At 44.4% G+C, this 24746-nt stretch overlaps 1 protein-coding gene across 1 annotated transcript in view; it reads right to left on the minus strand.

The window, feature by feature from the left end:
* The window catches only part of LOC137341272 (envoplakin-like), an 85923-nt gene that overhangs the window by 42026 nt on the left and 19151 nt on the right, over positions 1 to 24746 (minus strand). The window contains exons 2-4 of the mRNA XM_068004379.1: positions 13767 to 13854; positions 11870 to 12024; positions 5429 to 5552 (exon numbers count right to left, since the gene is read on the minus strand). Of these exons, the coding sequence (XP_067860480.1) occupies positions 5429 to 5552; positions 11870 to 12024; positions 13767 to 13854 (367 nt within the window). The remainder of the gene's footprint in view (positions 1 to 5428; positions 5553 to 11869; positions 12025 to 13766; positions 13855 to 24746) is intronic.

The raw sequence follows: 24746 nt of genomic DNA on the forward strand, positions 1-24746 counted from the left end.
AGCTGGAACAGCTCGGAGCGTTGATTATAATCACATCCACTAAAAGTATGTGAAAAAATAGTGTGCAAAAATATAGTACAAAGCAATCCACAAATGTGAGAAGTAAAAAATCAGTCAAACCTGTGTGAAGTGAAATTTTGAAGGTGGGAACTTAATCTAAAAGGGAGAAGGATCAAGTTACTCCTACCACAAGAGCAAGTTAATATTAACCCCTTCCATCCCAAGAAGCCAGACTGTCATGCCAAGAGCAGTTCAAACAGATAGAAATGACCCAGTCGGTTGAGAACTGTCTGAGGCTTGCCCAGAACACAGGTGAACATGAGGTAATAATTGGTATAGGTTATATTAGTAAAATTGTCCCAATCACTCGGAAATGCCAAAGGCTACAATTGACTGAGATATAAGTTTTCATGCTACAGTGAAGAATTGATAAAGGAATGTAAAACAAATCATATGAAAAGGAAGCATAGGTTAGACAATTGGAAGTCCATTACTTGAGCTATGTACTGACACAGGGTACTAAACGCCTATCAGTTTTACCCTGCCACAGTATGATAAGGAAGTTTTGACAAGTTCTGGGGCTATTCAATTTTATTTGAAATTAATAGTAGAATACAAGATCTGACCAAAGAGGGGAGACCTTCCCTGACAAATTATATAACTCGCATTGAGACTGCTAAGAAAACTCAACAATTAGATCAACACCTCCTAACTCAAGTGTTAAAACAAAGCGCGACATGGAATGGAGGTGGACATCGTAAAAAGAGATAGGCAAATATGGAGACGTAAAGATCTGTGATAAGTGATATAGCAACTGCCTTTGCCTTAGTTGTTAACACCATTGATTTGACAACATTAGATCAAAAGGTCAGAGATTTAGGGTCTCGCATTAAAGATATATTAAAAGATAAATGAAAATACAGATAAGGCATTGTCTGAGGATCAAATGCTGACCATATATTTGCAAAGGATAGCTACAGTGCTAGAAACACATGCCCAAACCATTAATAAATTAATAAAAGAGGAATATAACATATCTTAGCAGGCGGCTGCTAATGATATCTGCTTAATGTGGTTACATCTTGAAAACACAGAGATTAGGACTTGGAGTTAGAAATTCCAGTCTGCAGCCCTGCGTACATCTGTATGTGGGAGAGACAGTGTTTATTTCAGACAGGCTGCGGGCTTCAGAGAAAGAGCGTGGAACTAGGCAATTTCTCTCTCCTGTTTTGTTTTCTAAATTTGTTTTGGGTATAGGGATTATTCCTTTGGATAAGTAAGTAATAAATGAAGATTTGACAAATTAATCACTTGGGCTCTCAAGAAGAGCCGCAATGGATTTTCTGTGTTTCTTTTAAAACAGGTGACCCTGGGTTTTTTTTGGGACCACGTAAGTGTTGATGGTGCAGGATTACCAAGAGTAGTTACAAAGTTACGGTGCAACCTTTGCTGGAGAAATTTGGTGCAGGAAACGATCCAGTGGTGTTAAAGATTTAAGACTTTAGCTGCAGACATCAGCGGATACCAAATGTCACAGCGTGGTGATATCAACCTGATTCTCTTCTTTTGAAAACATTTTGATTTGTTTTGTTTTAACCTATTTGTTGTCTTTCGAGACAGAATGCTCGAGGTGGGGAGATATGGGAATTTCTCTAAAGTCATTGAATTGGGCATGATAAAAAAATCAATCTGGCATAAATATACAATCTAGTGGAAGTCAGGAAAGTGTAGTTGAGAATAGTAAATTGATAGCTTTCTCGTGGAGATATTTGTGTCCTTGCCTATAATGAATAATGAGAAAACTACACTCAATAGCCTGGCCACTACCCTGACATCGGGACCATTCAGGGAGAGATAAGCACTCTAGACACCCCTGATCTTTTTGATAAGATAACCTGAAAACCTAAGAGTGGCTACAGTGGACATAAAAGATACAAATGTATGTTGCCATCATCTGAAACGGAGATCAGGATGAAGAACATGATTACAAAGGCCTATGGCCTGGTGAGCTATTGCAACCACTCTTTAAACAAACCAGTTGCTTTTACAGGACTGAATCCTACTGGACATATGATGTGTGCCATGGAAAATGTTCGGAAATACCATGAGGAAGAAGAGACTGGCCAGCAGAAAGTTAATATCCAAGAACACTAAGCTCATTCCTATGAGATGCTGCTAGTATGCGGAGATACATGAAGAAGATACATTGAAGAATGAGTCTCAGACAGGCTCAGTTACTTGACAACAGCACAACAGGAAAATGGTTAATGTGGTCCAGGCGAGTGAGAAATCCTTTTAAACAAGGCACTGACACATGGTCCATAGAGAAACCAACTAATTAATGAAACAGTCAGGAAACACTGGTATCAATCAAAAGGACTGAAATTAAAGTAAAGAGGGACACAGTAATGTGGATTTCCAAAAGTCAGGGTTAGGTTCCCATCAGTTAACAATAAAATTGGGAGAAACAATATTTAGAAGATATCCGCACGATGGATATAAAATTACAAGATTATGAGGGGCCCAGATAAAGTAGACAGGAAGTACCTGTTTCCCCTAGCAGAGGGTTCAAGAACTAGAGGACGTAGATTTAAGCTGATTGGCTGGAACAAAATTAAAGGGATGTGTTACTAGACATGCTGTCACTGTGTGTCCACATAGTGTTGGACACAGCCTAGAAGCACAGTGTGGGTTTAATAATACCGGTACCAATCGGGATATTAACTGTACCATGGAGGTCCTAGAGGCGGATCTAAAACCCACTTAAGTGGCATATGCCGGAGAGGGCGAATACTGTGTTACAACTAATTTGAAAACGTTTAAATATGCCAACCTAACTTGTGATATTTTAAGTCCAGAATTCTACTCCATTTCTGAAGTCCTGGTTCGGATTGGATCCGAGGAACTGGTAGAGATACACCGGCATAACCTCACCACCTTACAAGTTTCTGAGAATGTCAGAAAGGACTTAAAAGCATATCAGGACACACTTGGGTATCTGACACCCCTGTTGCCTAAATACTTGAAAGCATTACGAATGGAGATACGCCTCTCCCAGAAGGTTTATTAAAACCTACAACAGGACAATAACAACATTAAGCATGACATTGACCAAATTAAAGTCACCACCTGGTGAAATGACCTCTGGAATTTGGGACTGAATATACAGATCCATCCTTGGATTAGATTAATTTCATATGTATTAGTCGTAGTGCAGTTTGTTGTAATGTGCTTCTTGATTTTCATTGCATGTAATAAATGTAAGCAGAGGATGAAGGGTTTGGCAAAGATAGTAAAACAGAGCCTGGGTGAGAATGTCCCCATTGTCTCTGTGGTTTCAACTAAGAACACATCTTAATGGTACTGGGATTAGCACCTGCTGGGGTAAGGTGCATGTAAAAGGGAAGACAATTATAGTTTGATAGGATTATCAGATGCTCTGCCTCTCTTCCACCCGGACTGGTGGCCAACACGAAGGGAACCTGGTTAAGATGAGGTACAGCATCTAACGGGATATTGTAGGGAGAATTTGGATTAAGGGATATAATGGGGAGGGCACCAATTCACAGGTGTAAAATGGTCTGAAAGGTACCATTCAGTCTAGTTAGGCTGGAAACAAAATATAAAGCACCATGGGATATTTGACTATGTTAGCCTTTTCAAACTAACATGAATAGGTTTAGCTGACCAAGGACATTCGCAGCTTACTTGAGAGATGTTTAGAAGGAGTCTGTTCCTGAGAACAGATGAGAGTACAAAGGCGTATTGATGAAACATGTCTGTGTTCTATTGGGACTTCTCTAGTTCAAGGGCTAGTCATATTCATTGTTATAATTCTTATAGTTTATTGCTTACTTAAATGTTGCTGCACTGCAGAACTAGTGAGCACCGTAATAATTGGTTATCATGAAATGATAAAAGGGGGGAATGAGAATCCCTACATGGTCAGTTTTCGGTAAAATATTAAAATGTCTACGTGGCAAAGAAGCAGAATGCAAAATGGTTAGAAAGGGTTAATTAGTTAGTAACTGAGATTGATACAAGTGGCCTGGCCCTCCTGCTGGGCCATATGTTTGCTTAGTCAGCAGGCCTGCATTGTCTTATCAATGATAGGTCTTTGATGTGAGTCAAGGACTGGTCTGAATGTCTCCATGTTTATGGCAGATCAATATAGGTAACGAGCTTAGCCAAAGTTGAAAGACATTCCAGGTTGGGAGATGAGGAACAGAAGGGACAGGGAAGAACATTCCAAGTTGGAAGATGAGGAAGTTATCCCCTTTGATGTCTAACAGCAGCATGATCAGCACATGGACGATTTATGATTGGCCGGAAATAATGTAACCTCGCATGGCAACCTATGCCCGGCTTATGATTGGTGTTGACCCTCGTTAAGTATGTTCCAACCCCTATTCATCTGTATAAAAACGTGTGGATTTCTGTATGTTTTTGTTCTTGCTCTGCCAGCATAGAGGGACTCTATCAGGAGTCCAAATCAATGCTGCAGACTAAGAACCCTGCTATTAAAGTTATGCTGAATTTTAAAATGTATTCGACTTCAGTTATTACTGAACCAGACTGAGGGGAAAGAATCCGGATCGTCAGGGTCAGAGGTCACCTGTTGCTGGGTGTTGTTTACAATTTTGCTGCAAATACCAGCACATCACCTCCGGCAACGAAGGGAATTCCTACCCTTTGGCATCAGCGCAAAGCAAAAACTGCTTTGCACAAACGCAATGATAAGCAGCATATATAAAATGTTCCATAAACCAGGGGCTCTGTGATCTACGCTGAACTTTGGCCTCTGAGTCTGGGCTGCTGTTTGGTGACTCAACAACAACTTGCATTTATATAGCGCCTTTAACATAGTAAAATGTCCTAAGGCGCTTCACAGGAGTGTCATCAAACAGAATTTGATACCGAGCCAGATACGGAGATATTAGGACAGGTGACCAAAATCTTTCACAAAAGAGGTAGGTTTTAAGGAACCTCTTAAAGGCGGAGAGAGAGGTAGACAGGCAGAGAGGCGGAGAGGTTTAGGGAGGGAATTCCAGAGCTTAGCGCCTAGGCAGCTGAAGGCACGGACGCCAATGGTGGAGCGACGGAAATCAGGATGCGCAAGAGGCCAGAATTAGAAGATTGCAGAGATCTCGGAGGGTTGCAGGGCTGGAGGAGGTTACAGAGAAAGGGAGGGGTGAGGCCATGGAGGGAATTGAAAACAAGGATGAGAATTTTAAAATCGAGGCATTTCCGGATCGGGAGCTAAAGAAGGTCAGCGAGCACAGGGGTGATGGGCAAACAGGACTTGGTGCGAGTTAAGTTACGGGCAGCAGAGTATTGGATGAGCTGAATTTTACGGAGATAGACTCAAGCTGCTTCCTGCTGTATATCTGGGCACATTGGAGTGATCAGCAAAGGGCGGGTACTGTACCTGCTTCTGTGCCAGGATGTCAGGCCAGTCCACGGAATTATCAACTCTGGGGAGTTTGAGCTTCTCGTAGAGTTCTCGAAAAGCTGAGCATTGATGCACCCAGCGTTCGTGCATTCTCTTGACGCTAAACGGAAACAGACATTAAACACGTGTTAAAAATAATGACTACATTGTTGCCGGTTAATCTCGCAGCAATTCTCCTGTGATTCTTAACGCTTCGCATCATGTCATCATGAGTCCAGCCTATCGACAATTATTGCAATGTCAGAAATGGACCTAATAGTGAATAAAAGTCCATAAACTTCAAGGAACAATACTGAAAAATAACAAGAGGCGTAGGACTCATTTCAAGGCTTTAACTTGGCCTCCCATTGTGGTTGTAAACCATTCCAACTTCACACAAGGTTAATCAGGTTAGAAAACAACCTGCAACTCACTCCTGGGTTTTATTTCATAAATGAACCATCTGAAATGCTTAAATAGATTATCATCATCATGGACCTTAGTCCTCCACAGAATTACTCCCGGCCATCCTTTCCACCCCCTGAAGTTCTCCCCAATGTAACAATATATAAGCCACCCCAACCCCTCGATTAGATTCTAGACTTAATTCACTCCCGGGTATCTGTTATAATATATATAAACCATCCAAACCCCTCGATTAGATTCCAGCCTGTAACTCACTCCTGGGTATCTGTTATTCTATATATAAACCACCCGAACCCCTCGATTAGATTCCAGCCTGTAACTCACTCCTGGGTATCTGTTATTCTATATATAAACCCCCAAACCCCTCGATTAGATTCCAGCCTGTAACTCACTCCCGGGTATCTGTTATTCTATATATAAACCACCCGAACTCCTCGATTAGATTCCAGTCTGTAACTCACTCCCGGGTATCTGTTATTCTATATATAAACCACCCGAACCCCTCGATTAGATTCCAGCCTGTAACTCACTCCTGGGTATCTGTTATTCTATATATAAACCATCCAAACCCCTCGATTAGATTCCAGCCTGTAACTCACTCCTGGGTATCCGTTATTCTATATATAAACCACCCGAACCCCTCGATTAGATTCCAGCCTGTAACTCACTCCTGGGTATCTGTTATTCTATATATAAACCATCCAAACCCCTCGATTAGATTCCAGCCTGTAACTCACTCCCGGGTATCCGTTATTCTATATATAAACCACCCGAACCCCTCGATTAGATTCCAGCCTGTAACTCACTCCTGGGTATCTGTTATTCTATATATAAACCATCCAAACCCCTCGATTAGATTCCAGCCTGTAACTCACTCCCGGGTATCTGTTATTCTATATATAAACCACCCGAACCCCTCGATTAGATTCCAGCCTGTAACTCACTCCTGGGTATCTGTTATTCTATATATAAACCATCCAAACCCCTCGATTAGATTCCAGCCTGTAACTCACTCCCGGGTATCTGTTATTCTATATATAAACCATCCAAACCCCTCGATTAGATTCCAGCCTGTAACTCACTCCCAGGTATCTGTTATTCTATATATAAACCATCCAAACCCCTCGATTAGATTCCAGCCTGTAACTCACTCCCGGGTATCCGTTATTCTATATATAAACCACCCGAACCCCTCGATTAGATTCCAGCCTGTAACTCACTCCTGGGTATCTGTTATTCTATATATAAACCATCCAAACCCCTCGATTAGATTCCAGCCTGTAACTCACTCCCAGGTATCCATTATTCTATATATAAACCACCCGAACCCCTCGATTAGATTCCAGCCTGTAACTCACTCCTGGGTATCTGTTATTCTATATATAAACCCCCCGAACCCCTCGATTAGATTCCAGCCTGTAACTCACTCCTGGGTATCTGTTATTCTATATATAAACCATCCAAACCCCTCGATTAGATTCCAGCCTGTAACTCACTCCCGGGTATCTGTTATTCTATATATAAACCATCCAAACCCCTCGATTAGATTCCAGCCTGTAACTCACTCCCGGGTATCCGTTATTCTATATATAAACCACCCGAACCCCTCGATTAGATTCCAGCCTGTAACTCACTCCCGGGTATCTGTTATTCTATATATAAACCACCCGAACCCCTCGATTAGATTCCAGCCTGTAACTCACTCCCGGGTATCCGTTATTTTATATATAAACCACCCGAACTCCTCGATTAGATTCCAGTCTGTAACTCACTCCCGGGTATCTGTTATTCTATATATAAACCACCCGAACCCCTCGATTAGATTCCAGCCTGTAACTCACTCCCGGGTATCTGTTATTCTATATATAAACCACCCGAACCCCTCGATTAGATTCCAGCCTGTAACTCACTCCCGGGTATCTGTTATTCTATATATAAACCACCCGAACCCCTCGATTAGATTCCAGCCTGTAACTCACTCCCGGGTATCTGTTATTCTATATATAAACCACCCGAACCCCTCGATTAGATTCCAGCCTGTAACTCACTCCCGGGTATCCTGGGTACGTCCTGAAAACCATGGGCCGCCCCGCCGAATTTCCTATGTTTGCTGCCAGTGTGCAAGTCTCCCCAGCCTGGAGCCTGAACTCAGAAGGTTGCCCCTTATATACTAACTGATTCCAGCCTGTAAGACACATTGAATTATAGATTTCCACAGCGTAGGAGACCATTCAGCCCATCGTACCTATGCAGGCTCTCAGAATGATCTATCCTCTTTGTCTCATTTTCCCAGCCTTTCCCCAGGCCCTTTAAAATGTTTCTTTTCACAACTATTTATCCGCTTCCTTTTTAAGAGTTTGTGCATCAACCACTGCTTCTGGTCGAGCATTCGATGTCCTAAGGACCCTTTGTGTGAAAAAGTTTCTCTTAACCTCACCCTTCATTTTTTGAAATTTCAGTCCCCAAAGGTTACCCTTTTAAAGTAAGGGTACTAAAGTCATGGACAGGGGACAGTGAAGGTTCACTAGAATGAGACCAGGAATAAGAAGTTACAGTTACGATGAAAGGCTCAGAATTTGGGGATTTTTTTCACTGAATTCACTGATTAAGAAGGTAAAATTATGAAATATCTTGCGAGGGTAAATAGTGAACGATTGTTTCCACTGGTTGGTGAATCGGTAACAAGGAGGCACAGCCTGAGGATTATCACTAGAGAGAAATGAAGGGGAAAGTTAGAAGTTAGAATGTGGAACGCTCTACCGAAAGTGGTTATAGAATCATAGAAGTTACAACATGGAAACAGGCCCTTCGGCCCAACATGTCCATGTCGCCCAGTTTATACCACTAAGCTAGTCCCAATTGCCTGCACTTGGCCCATGTCCCTCTATACCCATCTTACCCATGTAACTGTCCAAATGCTTTTTAAAAGACAAAATTGTACCCGCCTCTACTACTGCCTCTGGCAGCTCGTTCCAGACACTCACCACCCTTTGAGTGAAAAAATTGCCCCTCTGGACCCTTTTGTATCTCTCCCCTCTCACCTTAAATCTGTGCCCCCTCGTTATAGACTCCCCTACCTTTGGGAAAAGATTTTGACTATCGACCTTATCTATGCCCCTCATTATTTTATAGACTTCGATAAGATCACCCCTTAACCTCCTACTCTCCAGGGAAAAAAGTCCCAGTCTATCTAACCTCTCCCTGTAAGTCAAACCATCAAGTCCCGGCAGCATCCTAGTAAATCTTTTCTGCATTCTTTCTAGTTTAATAATATCCTTTCTATAATAGGGTGACCAGAACTGTACACAGTACTCCAAGTGTGGCCTCACCAATGCCCTGTACAACTTCAACAAGACATCCCAACTCCTGCATTCAATGTTCTGACCAATGAAACCAAGCATGCTGAATGCCTTCTTCACCACCCTATCCACCTGTGACTCCACTTTCAAGGAGCTATGAACCTGTACTCCCAGATCTCTTTGTTCTATAACTCTCCCCAACGCCCTACCATTAACGGAGTAGGTCCTGGCCCGATTCGATCTACCAAAATGCATCACCTCACATTTATCTAAATTAAACTCCATCTGCCATTCATCGGCCCACTGGCCCAATTTATCAAGATCCCGTTGCAATCCTAGATAACCTTCTTCACTGTCCACAATGCCACCAATCTTGGTGTCATCTGCAAACTTACTAACCATGCCTCCTAAATTCTCATCCAAATCATTAATATAAATAACAAATAACAGCGGACCCAGCACCGATCCCTGAGGCACACCGCTGGACACAGGCATCCAGTTTGAAAAACAACCCTCTACAACCACCCTCTGTCTTCTGTCGTCAAGCCAATTTTGTATCCAATTGGCTACCTCACCTTGGATCCCATGAGATTTAACCTTATGTAACAACCTACCATGCGGTACCTTGTCAAATGCTTTGCTGAAGTCCATGTAGACCACGTCTACTGCACAGCCCTCATCTATCTTCTTGGTTACCCCTTCAAAAAACTCAATCAAATTCGTGAGACATGATTTTCCTCTCACAAAACCATGCTGACTGTTCCTAATTAGTCCCTACCTCTCCAAATGCCTGTAGATCCTGTCCCTCAGAATACCCTCTAACAACTTACCCACTACAGATGTCAGGCTCACTGGTCTGTAGTTCCTAGGCTTTTCCCTGCCGCCCTTCTTAAACAAAGGCACAACATTTGCTACCCTCCAATCTTCAGGCACCTCACCTGTAGCGGTGGATGATTCAAATATCTCTGCTAGGGGACCCACAATTTCCTCCCTAACCTCCCATAACGTCCTGGGATACATTTCATCAGGTCCCGGAGATTTATCTACCTTGATGCGCGTTAAGACTTCCAGCACCTCCCTCTCTGTAATATGTACACTCCTCAAGACATCACTATTTATTTCCCCAAGTTCCCTAACATCCATGCCTTTGTGGTTGAGACTATTGCATCATTTAAAAGGGAATTGGATAAGTATTTGAAAAGGAAGAATGATATGGGGAAAGGACAGGGAAATGGGATTAGATTAGATAGCTCCAATTGACCTCCTGTGCTTTAATTTGTATGATTCCATGATATAAACTATCGGAGCACCTTGATCCTATTGCAGCCTGTAAGTAAAAATGTATATCCCAATATGGCCTTTACTTAAACTGTTCTTGTCCTTGAATAAAGGCCGTGAGGCTGTTGGTGTCAAAGTATAATAGTTGTATTGAGAAGTTATAACAGCAAAGATGTTTAAAATACAATAATACAATTACATTTACTGGTTAGATTGATACAACCTGGCTGATTGTTCACAAAACCACAGACCCCAGAGTGCACCATCGGAAGCCTGATTAATGGACAGTCCGGCCGTGTCCCGAGAACATTCTGGTTAGTTACTGAAAGGCACCTCACATCTTTTTTAAAGACGAAAGTTCTACATGTCTAAGCTTCCCATCAATCATCCTCTCTGTCTAGAAAGGGGCTATCAATCTTACTCCCTTACTCCCAACATCAATTCCCATAGTCCTATCCTAACTTCCTTTCCCAGTCCTCCAATGGAACCACCACCTCCCTTTCCATAAGCAAGGCCATTAGGATGGCCAGGTGGTTGCTAACCAAAAGGGCTTTCTCTCTTACAAGTTCGTAAGAAACTTGTTTTGATACAGGCAGCAAGCCCTTTGTTCACAGCTGACTTAACATGTATTTTACTTTAACATAAGATTTATAATAATGGAGCTTAGGTTTATAATAATGAAGAAAGCTTGTATAGTGCTTTTCTTACACAGCCTACAGAGTCCATTATCCTGTATGTAATCCATCCAAACTCCGCATTAGATTCCAGCCTGTCATCCACGTTCACATGCCCAAGATTCTCTCTATCTTTGAGACGGACTGGGATCTGAACCAAAACTACCGTGACACATCTGAAGGGTTCCAAGCCGTGCTAGGCTGCAATCTCTTCCTCCCGTGTTCCCAGACCCTTTCCTCCTTCCAAACTGATCTGGGACACTTTGAAACTGAATCCAGTGGAAAAGGCCATTTAATGTTTTTTGTGTCTCTCCCCTTTTTATATCCCCGCCTCTGTCAGTGTGAGAACAGTAGTCTCTCATGATGCCTATGGTAATCGAGAGTTTGGAATATTAGGTTTTTAAAATTCATTCTTGGGATGTGGGCATCGCTGGCAAGACCACATTTATTGCCCATCTCTAGTTGCCCTGACAAAGTGGTGTTGGGTTTGAAGGCCAAAGAGGGCAGTTAAAACTCAACCATGTTGGTGTGGGACTGGAGTCACATATAGACCAGACTGACAGGACATTAATGAACCAGTGGGGTTTTTACAACACTTTTCTGATACCAGCTTTTTGTTTCCAGATTTTCCAGAATTCAAATTGTCAGACTACCATGATGGGATTTGAACTCATGTTCTCTAGATTATTAACCCAGGCCTCTAGATTACTAATCCAGTAACATAAGCACTACACTACCTCACCCCTTATTTTGCAACTTACTCGGCTTCAATCTCATGTCCCTGTGGGTGTCTCAGCTTCTTTGCCTTGTCTGCATCCAGGAAAAGGTCTTTGAGGAGTCCTTCTGAACGGGCCAAATTCTCATTGTTCACAGACTGGTATCTGAATGGACGTTTGTTCTGGTAGTTTAATTTATCCTGAAATAATCAATCAAGATAAAAAAGTTAAATCTATCTATAATGTATTAAAAGTGTCACATCTAAATGTACTTCCTGTCTATAAAACCTCATTTCCTGTCGTCAGGTTTTTGTGTCAACCATTATAAACTGCTGTCACGCTGTAATTTAGCCTTCCTGCCAGTGGTGGTGCTGTGGCACTCCCAAACTTTTCAGCCTGTATTGCTTCAGTTGTATCAGACCAGTGAAACTATTGGAATCTGGCCCGGGTAAAGTGATGGGGGACTGGGAGGGGTGATCTATTTGAGGTGTCTAAGATGATTAAAGAATTTGATAGGGTAAATAGAGACAAACCATTTCCTCTGGTGGGGGGAGTCCAGAACAAGGGGGCATAACCTTAAAATTAGAGCTAGGCCGTTCAGGGGTGATGTCAGGAAGCACTTCTTCACACAAAGGGGAGTGGGAATTTGGAACTCTCTCTCCCCCAAAAATCATTTGAGGCTGGGGGTCAATTGAAAATTTCAAAACTGAGATTGATAGATTTTTGTTGAGTAAGGGTATTTAGGGTTATGGAACCAAGGCAGGTATATCGAGTTAAGATACAGATCAGCCACGATCTAATTGAATGGCGGAACAGGCTCGAGGGGCTGAATGGCCTCCTTCTGTTCCTATGAGGGTTTATTTCCACACTGGGACTCACTGCCATTTGTAGGATGTACGCTCTGATAGTTAATCCTCCTTTTATCTCTAGCCTTCAACTTCCCTTCCCGTCTCTATCCCAGTGCTCTCCGGAACCTTCCTCTCTTGCTTCTCTTAAGTTCTAAGTGTGCCTTCCAAATTGCTCACTCTGTTCCCTAAAACCTCACAGTGTTGAAATCAAAAATCACTGAAGATAACCTCCTACTCAAACTCATTCTTGAACTTGGAACCTCCAAACTGCGATACTCTTTACCTGAGTCCTCCCTTCCTCCTACAATCGACAGGCTATTAAAACCCAAGTTTGGTGTCAGCTGTGGCTCAGTTGGTAGCAGTCTCACTTCTGAGTCAGAAGGTTGTGGGTTCAAGTCCCACTCCAGACACTTGAATACATAATCCAGGCTGATGCTGCACTGTCGGAGGTACTGTCTTTCTACTGAGATGTTAAACTGAGACTCTGTCTACCCTCTCAGGTGGATGTAAAAGATGCCATGGCACTATTTCAAAGAAGAGCAGGGGAGCTCTCCTTGGTGTCCTGACCAATATTTTTCCCTCACAGATGATCTGGTCATTTATTTCATTACTGATTGTGGGAGCTTGCTGCATGCAAACTGACTGCCTGTTTCCCTACATTACACTTCAAAATTACTTAATTGGCTGTAAAGCGCTTTGGGACATGCAGAGGTCATGAAAGGCGCTATAGAAATCAAAGTCTTTCTTTCTCTCATCTCACCACTCTTTCTTGATTTACCTCACGTTCTCACCTACTCTTTTCGACCTTGGTGGTGTCCTGCCTGGGTTTCTCAACTGAAGAAATCATAATTGTAAACAATTTTACAACACCAAGTTATAGTCCAGCAATTTTATTTTAAATTCACAAGCTTTCGGAGGCTTCCTCCTTCGTCAGGTGAATGTTGTGGAAAATTCACCTGAGGAAGGAGGAAGCCTCCGAAAGCTTGTGAATTTAAAATGAAATTGCTGGACTATAACTTGGTGTTGTAAAATTGTTTACAATTGTCAACCCCAGTCCATCACCGGCATCTCCACATCGAAGAGATCATACTCACAGCTCGCAGTTTTTCTTCGGTGTCCAGAATGTCCTTTTCCACCTGGTCACCATTCTTTTGCATCCGAGAGATCAGCACAGGCAGCTCACTGAAAAAAAACAAGAGTCGGTCAGAAGGGAAAATGTTAAACCCATAGAATCATAGAATGATACAGCTCAGAAGGAGGCCATTCGGCCCATCATGCCTGTGCCGGCTCTTTGAAAGAGCTATCCAATTAGTCCCTCTCCTCTTTTCTTTCCCCACAGCCCTGAAATTTTTTCCCCTTCAAGTATTTATCCAATTCCCTTTTGAAAGTTATTATTGAATCTGCTCCCACCACCCTTTCAGGCAGTGCATTCCAGATCATAACAACTCGCTGCGTAAAAAAAAATTCTCCTCATCTCCCCTCTGGCTCTTTTGCCAATTACCTTAAATCTGTATCCTCTGGTTACCACTTCTGCCACTGGAAACAGTTTCTCCTTATTTACTCTATCAAAACCCTTCATTATTTTGAACACTTCATGAACACTTGAACACTTGAAATCTCAGTGAACTGCATGCAGAGTGTCCACATGCCAGCCTAGAAAATTAGCATAGGCTGACCAGTGGCTTCATAAAGCTGACACGGCCCTCAAAAAACAGTGATACCTCAAAAATGGCCCTGATTGTAAGCCTATGACCTGCGAAAACGGATAGTTTTAGGCTTTAACTTAAGCTCACGGCATACACAATGTTCCTTCACTTGTATTGAAGGGGGGGATAAAAACATAAGTACATGAGTACTTGTGGGGGAGACCATAACTAGGGGCTATAGATATAAAATAGTCACTAATAAATTCAATAAGGAATTCAGGAGAAACTTCTTTACTCAGAGAGTGTTTAGCATGTGAAACTTGCTACCACATGGAGTAATTCAGGTGAATAGTATAGATGCCTTCAAGGGGAAGATAGATAAGTACATGAGGGAGAAAGGAATAGAAGGATATGCTGATAAGGTGAGAAAATTAGAGCTAGGCCGTTCAGGACCGTAATCAGGAGACACTTTTATCACACAAAGTGTAGTCAAAACTTGGAACTCTCTCCCCCAAAAGGCTGTGGATGCTGGGGGTCAATTGGAGCTTTTAAGACTGGGATTGATAGATTTTTGTTAGGTAAGGGTATCAAGGGGTATGGAGCAAAGGCGGGTAAATGGAGTTGAGGTGCAGATCAGTCATGATCTAATTGAACGTTGGAACAAGCTCGAAGGGGCTGAATGGCCTATCCCCGTTCCTATGTGATCAGAAAGAAACCACCCCTGGACAGTTCTTTTATTGAAGCAGGCACTAAGCTACTATGGGAAGGCTGAGGGGAGACCTAATCGAGGTTTTTAAAATTATGGAAGGGTAGACGTAGAGAAGATGTTTCCACTTGAAGGGGAGTCTAAAACTAGGGGCCATGAATATAAGCTAATCACTAATAAATCCAATAGGGAATTCAGGAAAATCTTATTTTCCCAGACAGTGATTAAAATGTGCAACTCGCTACCACATGGAGTAGTTGAGGTGAAGAGCATGACGGGAAGCTAGATAAGTACACGAGGGAGAGAGGAATAGAAGGATATGCTGGTAGGGTTAGATGAATAGGGTGGGAGGAGGTTCGAGTGTCGCATAAACGCCGGCATAGACCAGTTGGGCCGAATGGCCTGATTCTGTGCTGTAAATTCTATGGAAGCCTGAAAGGGAAATCCACCTGTTGAATGCACTAAATTAAAGCACCATTTTTGGGGCGAGGCCTGGGGACAGGTTTCTCTTCACATTAAAAATAAACAATCATTTTAAGCACTTTTATATTTCACAACTTTTAATCTAAATAAAGAAAAACAGATCGACCAGACCATGTATCCCAGTCTATGCCTTTCCCCTCCCTTTCATTTCCCCTTTTTCTGCTCTACATCACCATCCCTTTTCCTCTCATTGCCATCCATTTCCCCCTTCAATGCCATTGCCCCCTTATCGCTGTCAATTAACCCTGTTTCCTTCCCCATCTCTTCTTTGCAATCCATTCTCTCGTTATTGTCATCCATTTCCCCAAACCTGCATCCACTGGCTAAAGGACTGGGCTGAAGGGCCTCTCTCCTCCACATTGTTCCTGCCATTAATGGAAGTGATTCTGACCGCTATCTATGCCAAGCGGCAACCCCTGACCTCACAAGAATTCCCACCAGACCCCAAAACACTAGCACACTGACTGGGCCCTTAAACATTAAAACACTGACCAGACCCTTAAACATTAAAACACCGACCGGAACCTCAAACACTAACACACTGACCGGGCCCCTAAACACAAACAAACTGACCAGACTCTCAAACACCAACACACTGACCGGAACCTCAAACACTAACACACTGACCGGAACCTCAAACACTAACAGACTGACCGGACTCTCAAACAGTAAAACACTGACCGGAACCTCAAACACCAACACACTGACCGGACTCTCAAACAGTAAAACACTGACCGGAACCTCAAACAGTAAAACACTGATCGGAACCTCAAACACTAACACACTGACCAGAACCTCAAACACTAACACACTGACCGGACTCGCAAACACTAACACACTGACCGGAACCTCAAACACTAACACACTGACCGGAACCTCAAACACTAACACACTGACCGGAACCTCAAACACTAACACACTGACCGGACTCTCAAACACTAACACACTGACCGGACTCGCAAACACTAACACACTGACCAGAACCTCAAACACTAACACACTGACCGGACTCGCAAACACTAACACACTGACCGGACTCGCAAACACTAACACACTGACCAGAACCTCAAACACTAACACACTGACCGGAACCTCAAACACTAACACACTGACCGGAACCTCAAACACTAACACACTGACCGGAACCTCAAACACTAACACACTGACCAGAACCTCAAACACTAACACACTGACTGGAACCTCAAACACTAACAGACTGACCGGAACCTCAAACACTAACACACTGACCGGAACCTCAAACACTAACACACCGACCGGAACCTCAAACACGAACAGACTGACCGGACCCTCAAACACTAACACACTGACCGGACCCTCAAACACTAACACACTGACCGGAACCTCAAACACTAACAGACTGACCGGAACCTCAAACACTAACACACTGACCGGAACCTCAAACACTAACACACTGACCGGAACCTCAAACACTAACACACTGACCGGAACCTCAAACACTAACACACTGACCAGAACCCCAAACACTGACATACTGACTGGAACCTCAAACAGTAAAACACTGACCGGACTCTCAAACACTAACACACTGACCGGAACCTCAGACACTAACACACTGACCAGAACCTCAAACACTAACACACTGACCGGACTCGCAAACACTAACACACTGACCGGACTCGCAAACACTAACACACTGACCAGAACCTCAAACACTAACACACTGACCGGAACCTCAAACACTAACACACTGACCGGAACCTCAAACACTAACACACTGACCGGAACCTCAAACACTAACACACTGACCAGAACCTCAAACACTAACACACTGACTGGAACCTCAAACACTAACAGACTGACCGGAACCTCAAACACTAACACACTGACCGGAACCTCAAACACTAACACACCGACCGGAACCTCAAACACTAACAGACTGACCGGACCCTCAAACACTAACACACTGACCGGACCCTCAAACACTAACACACTGACCGGAACCTCAAACACTAACAGACTGACCGGAACATCAAACACTAACACACTGACCGGAACCTCAAACACTAACACACTGACCGGAACCTCAAACACTAACACACTGACCGGAACCTCAAACACTAACACACTGACCAGAACCCCAAACACTGACATACTGACTGGAACCTCAAACAGTAAAACACTGACCGGACTCTCAAACACTAACACACTGACCGGAACCTCAGACACTAACACACTGACCGGACTCTCAAACACGAACAAACTGCCCGGAACCTCAAACACCAACACAGTGACCGGACTCTCAAACACTAACACACTGACCAGAACCTCAAACACTAACACACTGACCGGACTCTCAAACACGAACACACTGACCGGAACCTCAAACACTAACACACTGACCAGAACCTCAAACACTAACGGACTGACCAGAACCTCAAACACTAACACACTGACCAGAACCTCAAACACTAACATTCTGACCAGAACCTCAAACACTAACAGACTGACCAGAACCTCAAACACTAACAGACTGACCAGAACCTCAAACACTAACAGACTGACCAGAACCTCAAACACTAACAGACTGACCAGAACGTCAAACACTAACAGACTGACCAGAACCTCAAACACTAACAGACTGACCAGAACCTCAAACACTAACAGACTGACCAGAACGTCAAACACTAACAGACTGACCAGAACCTCAAACACTAACAGACTGACCAGAACGTCAAACACTAACAGACTGACCAGAACCTCAAACACTAACACACCGACCGGAACCTCAAACACTAACACACTGACCGGACCCTCAAACACTAACACACTGACCGGAACCTCAAACAATAACACACTGACCAGAACCTCAAACACTAACACACTGACTGGAACCTCAAACACTAACACACTGACCGGAACCTCAAACACTAACAGACTGACCGGACCCTCAAACACGAACACACTGACCGGAACCTCAAACACTAACACACTGACCGGATCCTCAAACACTAACACACTGACCGGAACCTCAAACACTAACAGACTGACCGGACCCTCAAACACGAACACACTGACCGGAACCTCAAACACTAACAGACTGACCGGAACCTCAAACACAAACACACTGACCGGAACCTCAAACACTAACACACTGACCGGAACCTCAAACACGAACACACTGACCGGAACCTCAAACACTAACACACCGACCGGAACCTCAAACACTAACACACTGACCGGAACCTCAAACACGAACACACTGACCGGAACCTCAAACACCAACACACTGACCGGAACCTCAAACACGAACACACTGACCGGAACCTCAAACACTAACACACTGACCGGAACCCCAAACACTGACATACTGACCAGAACCTCAAACACTAACACCCCGACCGGAACCTCAAACACTAACACACTGACCGGAACCTCAAACACGAACACACTGACCGGAACCTCAAACACTAACACACTGACCGGAACCCCAAACACTGACATACTGACCAGAACCTCAAACACTAACAGACTGACCGGACCCTCAAACACGAACACACTGACCAGAACCTCAAACACTAACACACTGACCGGACCCTCAAACACTAACACACTGACCGGAACCTCAAACACTAACACACTGACCGGAACCTCAAACACTAACACACTGACCAGAACCTCAAACACTAACACACTGACCGGAACCTCAAACACTAACACACTGACCGGAACCTCAAACACTAACACACCGACCGGAACCTCAAACACCAACACACTGACCAGAACCCCAAACACTGACATACTGACTGGAACCTCAAACAGTAAAACACTGACCGGAACCTCAAACACTAACACACTGACCGGAACCTCAAACACTAACACACTGACCGGACTCTCAAACACGAACAAACTGCCCGGAACCTCAAACACGAACACACTGACCGGAACCTCAAACACTAACACACTGACCAGACCCTCAAACACTAACACACTGACCGGAACCTCAAACACTAACACACTGACCGGAACCTCAAACACTAACACACCGACCGGAACCTCAAACACCAACACACTGACCGGAACCCCAAACACTGACATACTGACTGGAACCTCAAACAGTAAAACACTGACCGGAACCTCAAACAGTAAAACACTGATCGGAACCTCAAACACTAACACACTGACCAGAACCTCAAACACTAACACACTGACCGGACTCGCAAACACTAACACACTGACCGGAACCTCAAACACTAACACACTGACCGGAACCTCAAAAACTAACACACTGACCGGAACCTCAAACACTAACACACTGACCGGACTCTCAAACACTAACACACTGACCGGACTCGCAAACACTAACACACTGACCAGAACCTCAAACACTAACACACTGACCGGACTCGCAAACACTAACACACTGACCGGACTCGCAAACACTAACACACTGACCAGAACCTCAAACACTAACACACTGACCGGAACCTCAAACACTAACACACTGACCGGAACCTCAAACACTAACACACTGACCGGAACCTCAAACACTAACACACTGACCAGAACCTCAAACACTAACACACTGACTGGAACCTCAAACACTAACAGACTGACCGGAACCTCAAACACTAACACACTGACCGGAACCTCAAACACTAACACACCGACCGGAACCTCAAACACTAACAGACTGACCGGACCCTCAAACACTAACACACTGACCGGAACCTCAAACACGAACACACTGACTGGAACCTCAAACACTAACACACTGACCGGAACCTCAAACACTAACACACTGACCGGAACCTCAAACACGAACACACTGACCGGAACCTCAAACACTAACACACTGACCGGAACCTCAAACACTAACACACTGACCGGAACCTCAAACACTAACACACTGACCAGAACCCCAAACACTGACATACTGACTGGAACCTCAAACAGTAAAACACTGACCGGACTCTCAAACACTAACACACTGACCGGAACCTCAAACACTAACACACTGACCGGACTCTCAAACACGAACAAACTGCCCGGAACCTCAAACACTAACACAGTGACCGGACTCTCAAACACTAACACACTGACCAGAACCTCAAACACTAACACACTGACCGGACTCTCAAACACGAACACACTGACCGGAACCTCAAACACTAACACACTGACCAGAACCTCAAACACTAACGGACTGACCAGAACCTCAAACACTAACACACTGACCAGAACCTCAAACACTAACATTCTGACCAGAACCTCAAACACTAACAGACTGACCAGAACCTCAAACACTAACAGACTGACCAGAACCTCAAACACTAACAGACTGACCAGAACCTCAAACACTAACAGACTGACCAGAACGTCAAACAGTAACAGACTGACCAGAACCTCAAACACTAACAGACTGACCAGAACCTCAAACACTAACAGACTGACCAGAACGTCAAACAATAACAGACTGACCAGAACCTCAAACACTAACAGACTGACCAGAACCTCAAACACTAACACACCGACCGGAACCTCAAACACTAACACACTGATCAGAACTTCAAACACTAACACACTGACCGGACCCTCAAACACTAACACACTGACTGGAACCTCAAACACTAACACACTGACCGGACCCTCAAACACTAACACACTGACCGGAACCTCAAACAATAACACACTGACCAGAACCTCAAACACTAACACACTGACTGGAACCTCAAACACTAACACACTGACCGGAACCTCAAACACTAACAGACTGACCGGACCCTCAAACACGAACACACTGACCGGAACCTCAAACACTAACACACTGACCGGATCCTCAAACACTAACACACTGACCGGAACCTCAAACACTAACAGACTGACCGGACCCTCAAACACGAACACACTGACCGGAACCTCAAACACTAACAGACTGACCGGAACCTCAAACACGAACACACTGACCGGAACCTCAAACACTAACACACTGACCGGAACCTCAAACACGAACACACTGACCGGAACCTCAAACACTAACACACCGACCGGAACCTCAAACACTAACACACTGACCGGAACCTCAAACACGAACACACTGACCGGAACCTCAAACACTAACACACTGACCGGAACCTCAAACACGAACACACTGACCGGAACCTCAAACACTAACACACTGACCGGAACCCCAAACACTGACATACTGACCAGAACCTCAAACACTAACAGACTGACCGGACCCTCAAACACTAACACACTGACCGGACTCTCAAACACGAACAAACTGCCCGGAACCTCAAACACGAACACACTGACCGGAACCTCAAACACTAACACACTGACCAGAACCTCAAACACTAACACACTGACCGGAACCTCAAACACTAACACACTGACCGGAACCTCAAACACTAACACACTGACCGGAACCTCAAACACTAACACACTGACCAGAACCTCAAACACTAACACACTGACCGGAACCTCAAACACTAACACACTGACCGGAACCTCAAACACTAACACACCGACCGGAACCTCAAACACCAACACACTGACCAGAACCCCAAACACTGACATACTGACTGGAACCTCAAACAGTAAAACACTGACCGGAACCTCAAACACTAACACACTGACCGGAACCTCAAACACTAACACACTGACCGGACTCTCAAACACGAACAAACTGCCCGGAACCTCAAACACGAACACACTGACCGGAACCTCAAACACTAACACACTGACCAGAACCTCAAACACTAACACACTGACCGGAACCTCAAACACTAACACACTGACCGGAACCTCAAACACTAACACACCGACCGGAACCTCAAACACCAACACACTGACCGGAACCCCAAACACTGACATACTGACTGGAACCTCAAACAGTAAAACACTGACCGGAACCTCAAACAGTAAAACACTGATCGGAACCTCAAACACTAACACACTGACCAGAACCTCAAACACTAACACACTGACCGGACTCGCAAACACTAACACACTGACCGGAACCTCAAACACTAACACACTGACCGGAACCTCAAAAACTAACACACTGACCGGAACCTCAAACACTAACACACTGACCGGACTCTCAAACACTAACACACTGACCGGACTCGCAAACACTAACACACTGACCAGAACCTCAAACACTAACACACTGACCGGACTCGCAAACACTAACACACTGACCGGACTCGCAAACACTAACACACTGACCAGAACCTCAAACACTAACACACTGACCGGAACCTCAAACACTAACACACTGACCGGAACCTCAAACACTAACACACTGACCGGAACCTCAAACACTAACACACTGACCAGAACCTCAAACACTAACACACTGACTGGAACCTCAAACACTAACAGACTGACCGGAACCTCAAACACTAACACACTGACCGGAACCTCAAACACTAACACACCGACCGGAACCTCAAACACTAACAGACTGACCGGACCCTCAAACACTAACACACTGACCGGAACCTCAAACACGAACACACTGACTGGAACCTCAAACACTAACACACTGACCGGAACCTCAAACACTAACACACTGACCGGAACCTCAAACACGAACACACTGACCGGAACCTCAAACACTAACACACTGACCGGAACCTCAAACACTAACACACTGACCGGAACCTCAAACACTAACACACTGACCAGAACCCCAAACACTGACATACTGACTGGAACCTCAAACAGTAAAACACTGACCGGACTCTCAAACACTAACACACTGACCGGAACCTCAAACACTAACACACTGACCGGACTCTCAAACACGAACAAACTGCCCGGAACCTCAAACACTAACACAGTGACCGGACTCTCAAACACTAACACACTGACCAGAACCTCAAACACTAACACACTGACCGGACTCTCAAACACGAACACACTGACCGGAACCTCAAACACTAACACACTGACCAGAACCTCAAACACTAACGGACTGACCAGAACCTCAAACACTAACACACTGACCAGAACCTCAAACACTAACATTCTGACCAGAACCTCAAACACTAACAGACTGACCAGAACCTCAAACACTAACAGACTGACCAGAACCTCAAACACTAACAGACTGACCAGAACCTCAAACACTAACAGACTGACCAGAACGTCAAACAGTAACAGACTGACCAGAACCTCAAACACTAACAGACTGACCAGAACCTCAAACACTAACAGACTGACCAGAACGTCAAACAATAACAGACTGACCAGAACCTCAAACACTAACAGACTGACCAGAACCTCAAACACTAACACACCGACCGGAACCTCAAACACTAACACACTGATCAGAACTTCAAACACTAACACACTGACCGGACCCTCAAACACTAACACACTGACTGGAACCTCAAACACTAACACACTGACCGGACCCTCAAACACTAACACACTGACCGGAACCTCAAACAATAACACACTGACCAGAACCTCAAACACTAACACACTGACTGGAACCTCAAACACTAACACACTGACCGGAACCTCAAACACTAACAGACTGACCGGACCCTCAAACACGAACACACTGACCGGAACCTCAAACACTAACACACTGACCGGATCCTCAAACACTAACACACTGACCGGAACCTCAAACACTAACAGACTGACCGGACCCTCAAACACGAACACACTGACCGGAACCTCAAACACTAACAGACTGACCGGAACCTCAAACACGAACACACTGACCGGAACCTCAAACACTAACACACTGACCGGAACCTCAAACACGAACACACTGACCGGAACCTCAAACACTAACACACCGACCGGAACCTCAAACACTAACACACTGACCGGAACCTCAAACACGAACACACTGACCGGAACCTCAAACACTAACACACTGACCGGAACCTCAAACACGAACACACTGACCGGAACCTCAAACACTAACACACTGACCGGAACCCCAAACACTGACATACTGACCAGAACCTCAAACACTAACAGACTGACCGGACCCTCAAACACGAACACACTGACCAGAACCTCAAACACTAACACACTGACCGGACCCTCAAACACTAACACACTGACCGGAACCTCAAACACTAACACACTGACCGGAACCTCAAACACTAACACACTGACCAGAACCTCAAACACTAACACACTGACCGGAACCTCAAACACTAACACACTGACCGGAACCTCAAACACTAACACACCGACCGGAACCTCAAACACCAACACACTGA

This window comes from Heptranchias perlo, chromosome 23 (genome assembly GCF_035084215.1).
Source record: "Heptranchias perlo isolate sHepPer1 chromosome 23, sHepPer1.hap1, whole genome shotgun sequence".
NCBI lineage: Eukaryota > Metazoa > Chordata > Chondrichthyes > Hexanchiformes > Hexanchidae > Heptranchias > Heptranchias perlo.